Raw genomic sequence first — 12,262 nt, 5'->3', positions numbered from 1 at the left:
AAGGTTCAAAAACTATATCCAATACTGTCCCAAAATGTAACAAAACAAATAACCCCAAAATATGCGTTTGCTTTGTCAGAGTCCCAGTGTGTGGGAATCTGAGTTAATGACTGAACATAACACATTTTAGAGGCTGGGCAGACAATACTGAAACATAGCTTCCTATGTATAAAATGAACTTCATCATTCTCAAAATTATTATTGTGTATTTTAAGTTATACAGATGAGTAAACATGAAGGTGAATGAGAAAAAAAACAGCAGAGTACTAACATTTGGAGGCAATATAGTACATGTAGCTTTACTGATAACTACGAGTTTAAAAACTATTATTTTAAAGTTAAAGATTATGCTGAGAAATGAGATACACCTTACTTATATTTGTTGGTCAGAGATAGGTAATTCAGAATTTAGGAAAATAATACCAAGCTAGACAAGACTTTTGCAATTCCAGCCACTGCACATGAGAGTAAACTATAGTACAAATGAATTTTCTCAAATGCATTTTAAAAAACAGGACCCGTACTGAATATCAGTAGCCAAAAGACTAAAGATTTTTGTGCCTTAAGTATCTTTACATATCGAGAACCCCACCAGAGAAAAACAAAGAAAATCTACATAATAGCTCATCAGAAGATTGCTCAGAGTTTTAAATAAGTACAAGATAAAAGCATCTATATTAATAGCATTCTTTCTGCTCTGAGCTATTAGGGAACAAGATAAAAACCTAATAATCAGTGATAAGAGACATATCATGCTGAAATTTAATCAGGACTAATATGCTGAGATTCTGTGTATATTTTCTCTGGATTTAAAAGGCTTGTAAACTCTAATTATTTTAGGTGCAGACAATTCCTCAAAATAGCAATTTCTTGCAACATTTATCAGACATTTAAATATTACAAAACACAGATATAAATATTCATTGTTAGGGTATGTAAAGCTTAAGATAATAAAAATTTTCAAATATAGAAAGTATCATTTCAGCATAATTTATTTTTGTGCTTATTTTACAGAAGAATTTTAAGTACATGACAGTGAGTATGCTTTAGAGCCTTCATTGCTTTCTTCTTTAAATGATAGAAAAAAATGGATTAGATGCAGTTTACTTTCTCCATAGTTGGATGACTTTTTATGGAATTATAAACCATGAAAGTAAAATGAGTAAATTTTGGAAGCTTATTGCAAGCAGCACCTTGGGAGAGAAATGAAAAAGAAAGTTGTGTGGTTATAGGATATATATTTACAATCAATACATATACTGCTATTTGCCTGGATACTAGCCACTCTACGTATGTCCAAGTAAGTCACAGAGAAGCATAATAGGGAAGCCTAGTACTGAGCAGTTATAGTTTAAGACAGGAAAGAGTCAGTTAGATAAGCTCTCTCTTTGGATGTAAGACAATTGGCTCATTTTTTGATTCATAAGAATGCCATTACTTGTATTCTTTTAGCCTGCTTTCATTTTCCTTTGAAAATATTAAGGCATATCTTCTCTAGAGACTATGTAGCCATCAAAAAATTCTCTCATTTACCCTAAAATCCTTCCTTGTACCACTGTTTCCTACTATTTTGCTTTCAGAGAGGGAGACAAAAAGGGAAGGAGGGAGAGGGAGAAAAGAAGAGAGGAAGGCAGAGAGAAGGAGAAGGAGACAGAGAAAGGAGGGAGTATGAGAGAGAACTAGAAAGTGAAAGAGGAGGAAGGGAGAGCTATTTGTTCAAGATGATTTTTCTGTATGATCAAGTTCATTTTCTATATAAACAAGAGGGGTAAGTAGTCTCATTTCCTTCTACTGTTATTTTATTTTTATTTTTTCATATATTTTTATTGTAATTAATAGAAGGGTTACATTATATTCATCAGATAGAAGGTGGATTACTTTACAAACATTGATACCCTTTCTTATTGTTATTATTTTAAATAAAAGGAACTAGTCAACTTTAAATTCATTTAAAATTATATCATTAGCATTTTCCATCCTGTTAAATCCAACTTTGAGACTTCTATGGTTTATTTCTTAAGAGAGAATCAATGAAACTGACTTATTTTATACATTAAGCCTTCCCTCCCCATAACTTTCATTGACTTTTGCATCTTAGTTCTTTAAAAAGAATAAGGAATTCCTGAAACAAGTTTTTCAAATGCAGAAGTGTGGGAAGTAAAAGATCAAAGAACAATAATAAGTAGTCTAACCTAATAAGTCATATTGATCAGTAAGCCGTATATCTTCCCTATCTGAAATCTCACTAATGAGAATCAGCAGTGGTTGATCTTAAACTGCTTTGAAATTGTGATGGGCTCATATGGAAAGTAAATGAAGCAAAAGACATGCTTCAAATACAAAGCAAAAATAATTCTGTTAACTTACTCAGTTTATAATACATTTTGTTCTTGGATGGCCAAAAAGATTTGAATGGCTGAAATATTTAATTATTGAACAGAAAAGAAGTAGAGGAGATCTTTATCTTCACTAATTAGTAAAAAGCATTTGACTACATTAGCTATCCGCATAAAATGGAGCATTAGCAAAACCTCCTTTAGGACAATTGTGACAGATAAGAACTAATAGCTAAAGATTAGATCTTATAATCTACTAATAGTCAAGTACAAAGCATTTTGGGTATTTTTTTAACACTATACATCTGCAAAGATCAGAGTCTACTCAGTTATAGTCCCCTTTCCTAACGAGAACAGTGTAATATATGACAAACACCTTAAGACTGTGTGATGATTTATAACCATTTAGACATTTACAGAAATAAGAAATATAAATACAGCTTACCATAACTTCCAATCACATTGGCACATATAACAGCCCCAAAGAAGTTTGGATAATACTTCTGAATTCTTGAAATCACTTTTTGGCAAGCTACACTTGGCTCATCTCCATTTCTCATGTATTCTACAGCTTGGTAACTGAGTCAAACAAAAGTAAAGCCTTTAGTATCACAGAATAAATACTAACATCAAATTGTGTTACATGAAGTTAGAAACTTATAACCTCAAAACTGTCCTACTTGAAAAAATACCTATAAATGAATACAGGTCAATAACATCTCCTCAATTTGTAAGTCAAGGCATGTAAACTTTGCTGCAATGTCATGTATTCAACTCATCTACCATAAACTTCAAATAAAGACTATCATTTTTGGCTTTGGCTGAATAAATATTATTTAATAATAACAGCCCATATTCATAGTATAAACATTTGTATGAGAAAAGGAGATACAATCCATGGGGAAAATACTTTACAGGACAAAATATGCAGTTATAGGAAATAATCATGTATTATACCTTCTACGTTTATCAATGATCATACTTTATTTAGTAGCTTTATGTGAAGTATTTAAATAGATCATAAATATTTTCATCTGTGAAGAAGGGTAAATTGTATGTATACCACAGAATTATGATTATTTATCTAAAAAGTCATCAACTAAGTTCCTGGTAAGAAGTTTGTATACACAATTTCTAAAAAGTACTTAGGCATAACAATCCAAATTATGTGATTATTATTTTTTTGGTCCTAAAAGAAGCTGTCTCTTCTCAAGATCTCTAAAGTTCAGGAAGGCAAGAAGTCATACCTTGGTAGGAAGCGTAGCAGTATGTCACCATCCCCAGTGGCGGCGGCGGCACCTACAGTATCATCAGCATAGGCCCCAGCTCCAGGAACTGGAGAATCTCCTACACGACTGTGAATAGAAAAAAGAAGAATTTAGGACAGAAAAATCAAGTGTAAACTAAACCATGTTAAAAGCTGTTTCAAAACAGGGATTTCCAAATAGCTGTTGATTACTGTACTGAGTAAATTCTTCACCAGAACACAAAGAGCAAATATTTCCCAAGCCTAAATGAATTGTGTAAGGATTTGCTTCTTTGATACATAAAGTCACAGAATGGAATTTACCAAACTAGATTAAAATGGTACTGGCCAGATGCAAAGAAGTGATGTAATTAGGGAGATGTTGGGAAAAAGACACAAAATGTCAGTTAAACAGGAGAAGCACATTCAAGGCATTTATTACAAATATGATTACAATTAATAACAATATATTGGATATTTGAAAACTGCTAAGACAGTAGTTTCATTTTCACTACATAAGAAGTAGAATATGAAGTAATGATTAAGCTAAACAGTTTGATTTCAAACTTATGTATCTGTATTTCATAGACACATGGAAATATGTTGTCAACTGACAACAAATTAAATATGTAGTTCGCAATTGAAAACAAATTCATTAAAAATAAAGACAAATGTTATCATCATGTTATTTGTCAAGATTTATACTTACTATTCTACTATAACCATTCTTTTTCATCTAATTTCTAGATGAATGCAACAGGTTCAAAACTGATTCACTCTATACATACTCTATTTCTGCTTCCTACATAATGTTTCTTCTCCTAATAAGTCTATTTAACATTTTTTTAATTGCATTTTATTGTCAGGATAATGTATAGAGGGGTTACGGTTACATTTGCCAGGTAATGGGTACATTACATCTTGAACCTTGAGAAAAATATTTAACATTTTTCTTTTATTTCACAACAAAATAAAGACTTCCTCGGGACGACCTAAAAAAATCTCTGGGCATCTACCTTAACTTCCTTTCATTATGCACACTGTGTGTACCTCCTGTACATACTCCCAGTTTCTTTTCCAGCAAGGAGAAATCCAGATCTGACACATACATTGCTTATACCGATTGTATGTTTCCCTCCCCTTTCAGTGGACTCATGTCTCACATCTTATTACCGATTCCTGGAATTCATCAACAACTCAGATTCAATATATTATCTCTGATACCCCGAACTATAAAGCACTCCTTTGGCTCTTCACAGGTACTGAAAGGTGATTTCCTTTGTTGATGTTCCTCGTATCCTAAGTTCAATATGGATTTGAGAGAGCTGTTCTAATGGAAACACTAACCCAGGTATTTTGAATTTTATACCATTTGTAGATGTACCAGCAGCAGTCTGTCCCAATTTATGAATTACAACCATGCCTAGAAGTAAAAAGAAAAAAGGTAAGTATCTAACATGTACCATAAATATAAGCAGATAATAAGTGATTGTTACAGTGTTAATGTCTGTCTGTCTAAAAGTTTGTGTACATAAAATGATGGATTTAGGAGATAGACATTTGAGAGGTGAGGCATGATGGCAAAACTCTAGAAGTGGGCTTAGTATCTCTATAATACAAACAACAGAGAGCTAGCTATCGTTTTCTACTAGGAGAGGCCTGGCAAGGCCAGGAAGTGGGCTCTCAAACCAGACACTCGATCTGTCAGTGCTTAGAAGACAAGCGTCTTAGCCTTCACAATTGTGAGGGGTAAATTTCTGTTGCTTTTAAGTCACCAGTCTGTGGTATGGTGTTTTAAAAGCCTGCATTGACTAAATAAATATAAAGATACTCTTTCATTAAGGTAGAAGAAGGGATTTGAGAATGCTGAAAACTATACTAGTGGTATCAGTCTCTGCATTTTAATGACTTGGCTTCACCACATAGGTGGATAGACATCCCATATCCTCATTCTTCAAATTGGTCAGTTATAATCACCAATATAAACTCATATAGACTGTCAATATTACTGTTTGGAAAAAAATTATTGAAAAGTAATAACAAACTAGAATAATCAAATTAAATAAATATTTAAAAATAATTAAATATTTTTAAATCTTCATGTATTGGATTTTGGGGATCTTGTAAAAATGATTTACCAGATTGTATGTAGATACTAAGACAATTAGAATGTATGATCATTTGACTCTCTACTTTTTTAATATCATTAAGTACATTCTAATAGCAAAAAGGTGCTCAGTTTCTTGGACCTCATTCTTAATACAAAGTACAAAGGTGTGTGTTCACTTTTGTGTTAAGCTGATTAAGTTTATTCTACAAAACATTATTGTGTAGAAGCATGTGATTTTTCTATCTAAAATGATTCCCTGAAAATAAGTTAGTAAGTCTTACTGCTTTTTTTTTCTTTTGTTCTTAGTGTTCACTAAAAAATAGGGCTATAAAAAGGGAAAGAGTACAGAAGAGGGAGAGAGAGAAAACCTGGTAGTTAAAATAATCAAAATCAAGTTCTGGTACTTGAGTAAGGATAAAGATAGTTGACTAAATATTAATCCTATAAAATGAATAAAAGACAAGAGTTACCAATAGTATCATGACCATGGACATCTTCTGTTGCTTCTGTTACTTCATGGGTGAGATCATTTTGCTTTGAAACACGACGTGGTTTGTAAGGTCCACAGTGTTTAGAAGGATCTGGAATAACATTCTGTAAATAAGATTCAAATGTCATTTATATAAAATGTGTTTAAAAATTGGGAAGTGCTTAACAACCACTATTCAAAAGTAAGATAACTCAAAGCTTCTAATTTAAAATGTGAAAATTGATTAATATAAAGCAAAAATAAAAGCAAATTTAACAGGTATACATACTCTCCAGTGATTTGGCTGACACTTGTGACCAAGCCAGTTTGAATGAAGAGCTTTGGAAGCATGGGTAGATAAATCCTCATTGGTGAAGCCCATACTTTCAGCAAACATGGTGGCTGGAGATTAGAAAGAAAGATGTCAATTAACCAAGCACAATCTTTTAAACAAAACATGTGTGCTACAGGCATTTTATGTTAGCTATCTCTTAAATGGAATCCCCAGACACTTCTGGCAGAATACATAAAGATTTCAAAAGGCATTTTGGACACAAATAATTTTAGGGGAATAGATTTCTGGATTTCTACAGTCTTTCCTACAATTGAATGACTGAGAATCCTCGGATGTATTATGGCAGTTCTTTGATTACTTTACCTTACCATCTTTACACTTTACTAAGGAAAGATAGACTTCTCACTAACATAGTATGCAAGGTCCAAGATATAGAAAGTTGGATATACCAAACGAAGGGACAACTGGATTCAATGAATGAATAACATCCTTAGCTTGGTAATTTGCAATTATGTACTTGCGGCAAATGGAAGGAAGCCCACTACAGTTGCTAGATAAATAAAGTAATTTTTGATTATAGGATACAGTATGATTTTTGGTATATAGCTTGGAAATAAGGGACACTGTCATAGCAAACTCCTTTCCATCCTATTTTGCTAATATTAATAATGCTCTCTGGGTCTTATACAAAGAGTAATACAGAGAGAAAATTAATGCAGATTCCTGTTTCAGTGGCAGCAGTTACTCATTTATAGATAATAGAGTATTTTTAAAAAATTCAGCCTAAAACACAAAGAAAGTGAGACTTGAAGTTAAGTAACCTATCCAGACACACAGATAATAAGTAAAATAGCTAGAATTTGAGCTTAGGTATGCTTTTCTCTATTTTTTTTTTAATAGCCCTATTTTTCAGTGAACACTAAGAACAAAAGAAAAAAAAAGTAAATTGTAGCTAAAAAATACCTGACTCTCCCACTAAAAGTGTGTGTGTTGTATGTTCCAGTACTTTTCGGGCCACACCAATTGCATTTTTAATCCGTCTAAGGTCTCCTACTGCACCTACATTCATAACAGTGCTGTAAGAAAAAAAAAGCAGTAAGATTTACTGAGCTACTTTCAGGGAATCATTTTAGATAGAAAAATTACATCCTTCTACACAAAAGTGAAAACACACCCATGTACTTAATGATATTAAAAAAGTAGAGTCAAATGATCATATATTCTAATAGCACAAAGGTGCTCAGTTTCTTGGAGCTCATTCTAAATACAGAGCCGTATAGTTTCAGGTCAGCGAAATTACAATACTTGTACCTGGTAGGAAAAGGACAGTTTATAAGGTCCCCTCCCCCACCTCCGCAGAGACATTTTTTTTTTTAAAGGATTTCTCCACAATTCAAGAAGACTACCTTCTTTTCTTAGATATTTCCACTTTTAGGATATTTACTTTTAAGATAAATCCCTTGTGTTTGAAAGAAAGTGAACTATAATAAGCTAGAAGTCTTGACCTGTGGTAAAACTCACACACTCTTCCATCTTACTTTTAGAAGGCTACTTTAAATGGAACTCAAGATGAACTGAAGGCACAGAGATGAATACGTATGAAGGGTGTTCTTACCCATCCATGATCATGGCATCCAGTGTGGTCTCCCCAAGTTCATCAGGACTGCCTCCAAAGCCTACTGAGCCATCACACTGCTCTCTCTCACACACTTCACAGCCACTCTCCACTGCATCCAGGGCAGAACCTCCAGATATTAATGTCCGCCATGCTGTTAAACCCAATAATTCTTGTTTAACTTTCTTTTTCAATACCAAAATGCAACAGTCCAAGAGCATTTTCAAACTCCTATTTATTTTCTTTTCATATTCTTACTCTCAAACTGAAGTTATAACAGAATAATCAAATTGTATAAAAGTGCTACAGAGGAGTTAGTGATAGAGACAAAATTATATCATTAGTTACTATGAAAAATTCAAAGACTGGTTATTGGTATAAAATGAATGCTTTTCCACTTATATTGATTTTTTTTTTCTATGTAAAAAAAAATGAAGCAAGGGCTGGGAATTTGGCCTAGTAGTAGAGTGCTTGCTTAGCATGCAGGAAGACCCAGGTTTGATCCCTAGATAAAACATACATAGAAAAAAAAGCTGGAAGTGGTGCTGTGGCTCAAGTGGTAGAGCTCTGGCCTCGAGAAAGTCCAAGGACAGTGCTCAGGCTCTGTGCTCAAGCGCAGGACTGGCAAAAAAAAAAAAAAAAAAAAAAGAGTAAGTATCCTCTCATTTTTAAAAAATGAAACTAAGAATACTCAAAGGCAATTACACTGAAACCTTATTAAATCCCAGTAATAAACATCTGCACTATTACTACCACACTTGTGCTATGTGTGTGGCTTGGACTAGCCTGGAATTCACTGCGTTCACTGTGTAGCCCAGGCTTGCCACTGGCTTGGTGCTGGAAATCCTCCAGTGTGCTGGGATTACAGGCTTATGCCACTCATTAGATTATTAAAATATGCATAGTTAATCCTTACAGTGAGGTAACACCTATCACAGCAAGTTTTAGTGAAACTGTAAACATCAAATAAGCAACTACAATGTAGGTTTCACATGGATTTGAGTAATTTCCGTAACATGGTTTTAGTACTGTGCAATTACAATCTTCGGCTTAAAAAAAGAGGAAACAGGTTAGGTACTAAGGTGGGCCTTTCTTGCAGCACTATACTGTTCTGTGGACATCCCCACACTGAGTGGGAAAGGTCATCGTGGACAATTTCTTCAAAGGCCAGTAAGCACTAATTATCAAGATGGTACCTGTAAGCTTTAGACATGGATTCTTAGACAATTTCCGCTTTAAAACTTACAAGGAGGGCCCGGAGTTTGGCCTAGTGATTAAAGTGGTTAGCATGCATGAAGACCCAAGTTCAATTCCTCGGTATCACATACATAGAAAAAAGCCAGAAGTGGTGCTGAGGCTCAAGTGGTAGAGCTCTAGCCTTGAGAAAGTCCAAGGACAGTGCTTAGGCCCTGAGCTCAAGCCCAGGACTGGCAAACAAAACAAAACAAAACAAACAAACAAACAAAAAACAAAAAAAAATCTTACAAGGAACAGCCCTCCTCTCTGTAGACTCAGATGTGAGTGGAAGGGTCTGAAAACTGTCCTGTACTAGTTAGTATGAATAGGAGAGGATTACAGAAACAAGCATGATAACTATGCTTTAAAATGAAAGAAAAACTGCCCGAACAGGATAATATATAATATCAAAGCATAGATGATGACTTGATGAGGGCAGTTCAGTGGGGGAATTACTTCAGAGAAGAGGTGACACTCTAAAAGATGCACTCAACCTCCCTGACTGCCTAGGAGAATTACTTCCGGGAGCTCTGACCCGAAGAACAAGATGCCAACACCCTGGTTCCAGCTGTTAAATACAAAGGAGACCCTCCAGGCTGAGGTTAGAGGGGTGCGGGGAGGGGCGGGCCGGAGGAGTCCCATGCCGTGCGGACAAGGTGTCAGCCAAACAAACGGAAAAAGCGGCTCGGACCCCTCTAGGGGAGTAGGTGGAGAAGGGCCCTGGGGGGTGAGGTCCGTGAGCAGGGGATAGGGCCAGAGGGGAAAGTTCAATGGGGTGGAGTGGGGGGGGGGCCCCGCAGGGGAACGGGGTTAAAGATCACTTGCAGAGAACGCCAGAGTGCGGGCAGGGCCCGGAAGCTGGGCACGCAGGAAGCCAGCGCTCACTTCCTCCCCCCTTCCGACCCCCACGACTTTTGGGGGTCCGCGGCCCGGCGCCTTCCCCGCCCCCCCCCTTAACTTCTCGGGGCCCCGGCGGCCTAGCAGGTCCTCTCAGACCTGCGCGCTGGGGGCAGCTCCCGGGCGCCGGGCCTTCTCTCCGCACCTGCTACGGTTGCATTCTTAAAAGGCCAAGTGTTGAGGACCAGAGGGAGGGCGCCGAAGCCGCGCACCAGGGCCGGGCTGAGGAGCAGCGGCACGAGAAGCGGCAGCAAATTCGACTTCCGCGCCATAGTTGGCCAGCGCGACCCAGGTCGCAGGCTGTGAGGTCAGAACCCTACCCTACCACCAGCCGGTCCGACCCGCGGAGTCCTCCCAGGCCCCGCCCGCCCACGACCACGCCCACACACGACCACGCCCACCACACCGCCACGCCCTCCGCACAGCCACGCCCACCGCACTCGCTAGGAATAGGGATCTGTGTGTGATTGTATCCCTCGGCTCCTTCAAGCCTCGCGAGACCTGGCCTTCTCAGGGACCTGAGAGAATGCCCTAAAGCCTGTCTGCGGTGTGCTGGGCTCTGGTTTTCCTTAAATGCTGCGCTGATTGTGTTTTATTTTATAGTTTAAAGCGTCAACCAGATTGCTGCTTCCCCCGATTTTAAAAGTACACGGGAAGCTTCGTCATGGAAAGGAAGGGTAAGATTAGGCCACTGTATGCTCTTCACACTGATGTGAAAATGTGTGAATCCCAGTGGCTAGGCCCTAGGAACTTCAGATAATCGCTTGGGATTGTTATTCGGATTTTACATATTTTTCCTCAGAAGACTTGAGTTGAAAAGTTTGCCAAGCCTAAATAAAAGGAGGAAGATGAAGAAGAATGGAGGTGCCCTAGAATTCCTCAGAGTTCCATAATGTCTTTGGGGAGTAGAGGTGAATTGGATCTTGGCTAAGACCACATCCATTTTAGATTGTTTTCTCCTTGCAGTTCCAGTGGTTTCTCACCACAGCTTTTTTGTAGGATGTCCTCTGAACCAAAATCCCTGAGCTAGAAGAAGAAAAGAGTGTCTGAGAAAATACAAATGTACCTTCTTCATAGTCCACTGAAATGCAAGAAAGGCTACCTCAATAATTCTATAATTCTTCTTTTTCTTCTTCTTCTTCTTCTTCTTCTTCTTCTTCTTCTTCTTCTTCTTCTTCTTCTTCTTCTTCTTCTTCTTCTTCTTCTTCTTCTTCTTCTTCTTCTTCATGTATTTTACCTTCCTGCCTGGCACCATTAAGAACTGAATAAATGTTTGAATAAAAGGAGGGGTGGAGGTTTTACATGCATGATAGAAGATGCTCGTTTTGATAATTCGGTTGCTTGCAGAGCTGTGCAAACATGAGCCAGTAAATCCCTTTGGGGCTAGAATGCTTGCCCATGTAGCTGAAGGGAGACAAATAATTTTAAACAGCATCTATAAATCTATTCAGACTTATAAAATATGAACTAGATGGGAATTGTGAGGCTCACACAAAAATCTTCAAAGTTCTTATTGCTAGGAAACTGAATACATAATTTAAACAACATAAGATAGTCTACCCCAAGGCAGGAAATGCTGTTAAAGAATTACATGTAATTAAAGGGAATTGACACAAGGTCTTTCTAAGGGATTTCAGAGGTGTATTTAACTTACTGAATATAGAACTAAAACCAAGTGAAATGGGAAGGATGCATGAAACCATGCAAGGAAGCAAGGAAAATGTACACGGTCCTTTGAATTAATTTTTCTTAGTAACTAAGTTCAGTATTATACAGCCTAAGGAACTAAACTAGCCTTTAGTTGAAAACTGTAAGATACAGTACATGGAAAACTGGTCTCATTTTTCTTTTTTTTTTCTTTGCTTTTTACTTTTGTTTTTATTTTGTGCCAGTTCTGAGGCTTGTACTCAGGGCCTTAGCACTGGTCCTGAGCTTTTCTGTTCAAGCATAGCATTCTAGCACTTTGAACTACAGCTCTACTTCCAGTGTTTTGGTAGTTAGTTGGAGACTCATGGACTTTCGTGCCCAGGCTAGCTTTGCACACAAATCTCAGCCTTC

General features: G+C 36.9%; 1 protein-coding gene across 1 annotated transcript; it reads right to left on the bottom strand.

Annotated features, from left to right (window-relative positions):
- Window positions 1-976: 976 nt before the first annotated feature.
- Aga (aspartylglucosaminidase) lies at window positions 977-10,559 on the bottom strand. Its single transcript, XM_090354165.1, has 9 exons — window positions 10,350-10,559; window positions 8,072-8,225; window positions 7,420-7,532; window positions 6,451-6,563; window positions 6,163-6,286; window positions 4,930-5,005; window positions 3,584-3,691; window positions 2,782-2,915; window positions 977-1,193 (listed from the first exon to the last, which is right to left on the bottom strand). The coding sequence occupies exons 1-9, from the start codon at window positions 10,474-10,476 to the stop codon at window positions 1,093-1,095; spliced, it is 1,050 nt and encodes a 349-aa protein (XP_090210291.1). The 5' UTR covers window positions 10,477-10,559; the 3' UTR covers window positions 977-1,092.
- Window positions 10,560-12,262: the final 1,703 nt, after the last annotated feature.

The sequence above is a fragment of the Megascapheus bottae genome, chromosome 20 (genome assembly GCF_031878675.1).
Source record: "Megascapheus bottae isolate mThoBot1 chromosome 20, mThoBot2.hap1, whole genome shotgun sequence".
Lineage (NCBI taxonomy): Eukaryota > Metazoa > Chordata > Mammalia > Rodentia > Geomyidae > Megascapheus > Megascapheus bottae.
Note: the sequence above shows the minus strand (reverse complement) of the source record. Positions and strands in the feature narration are given on the sequence as shown.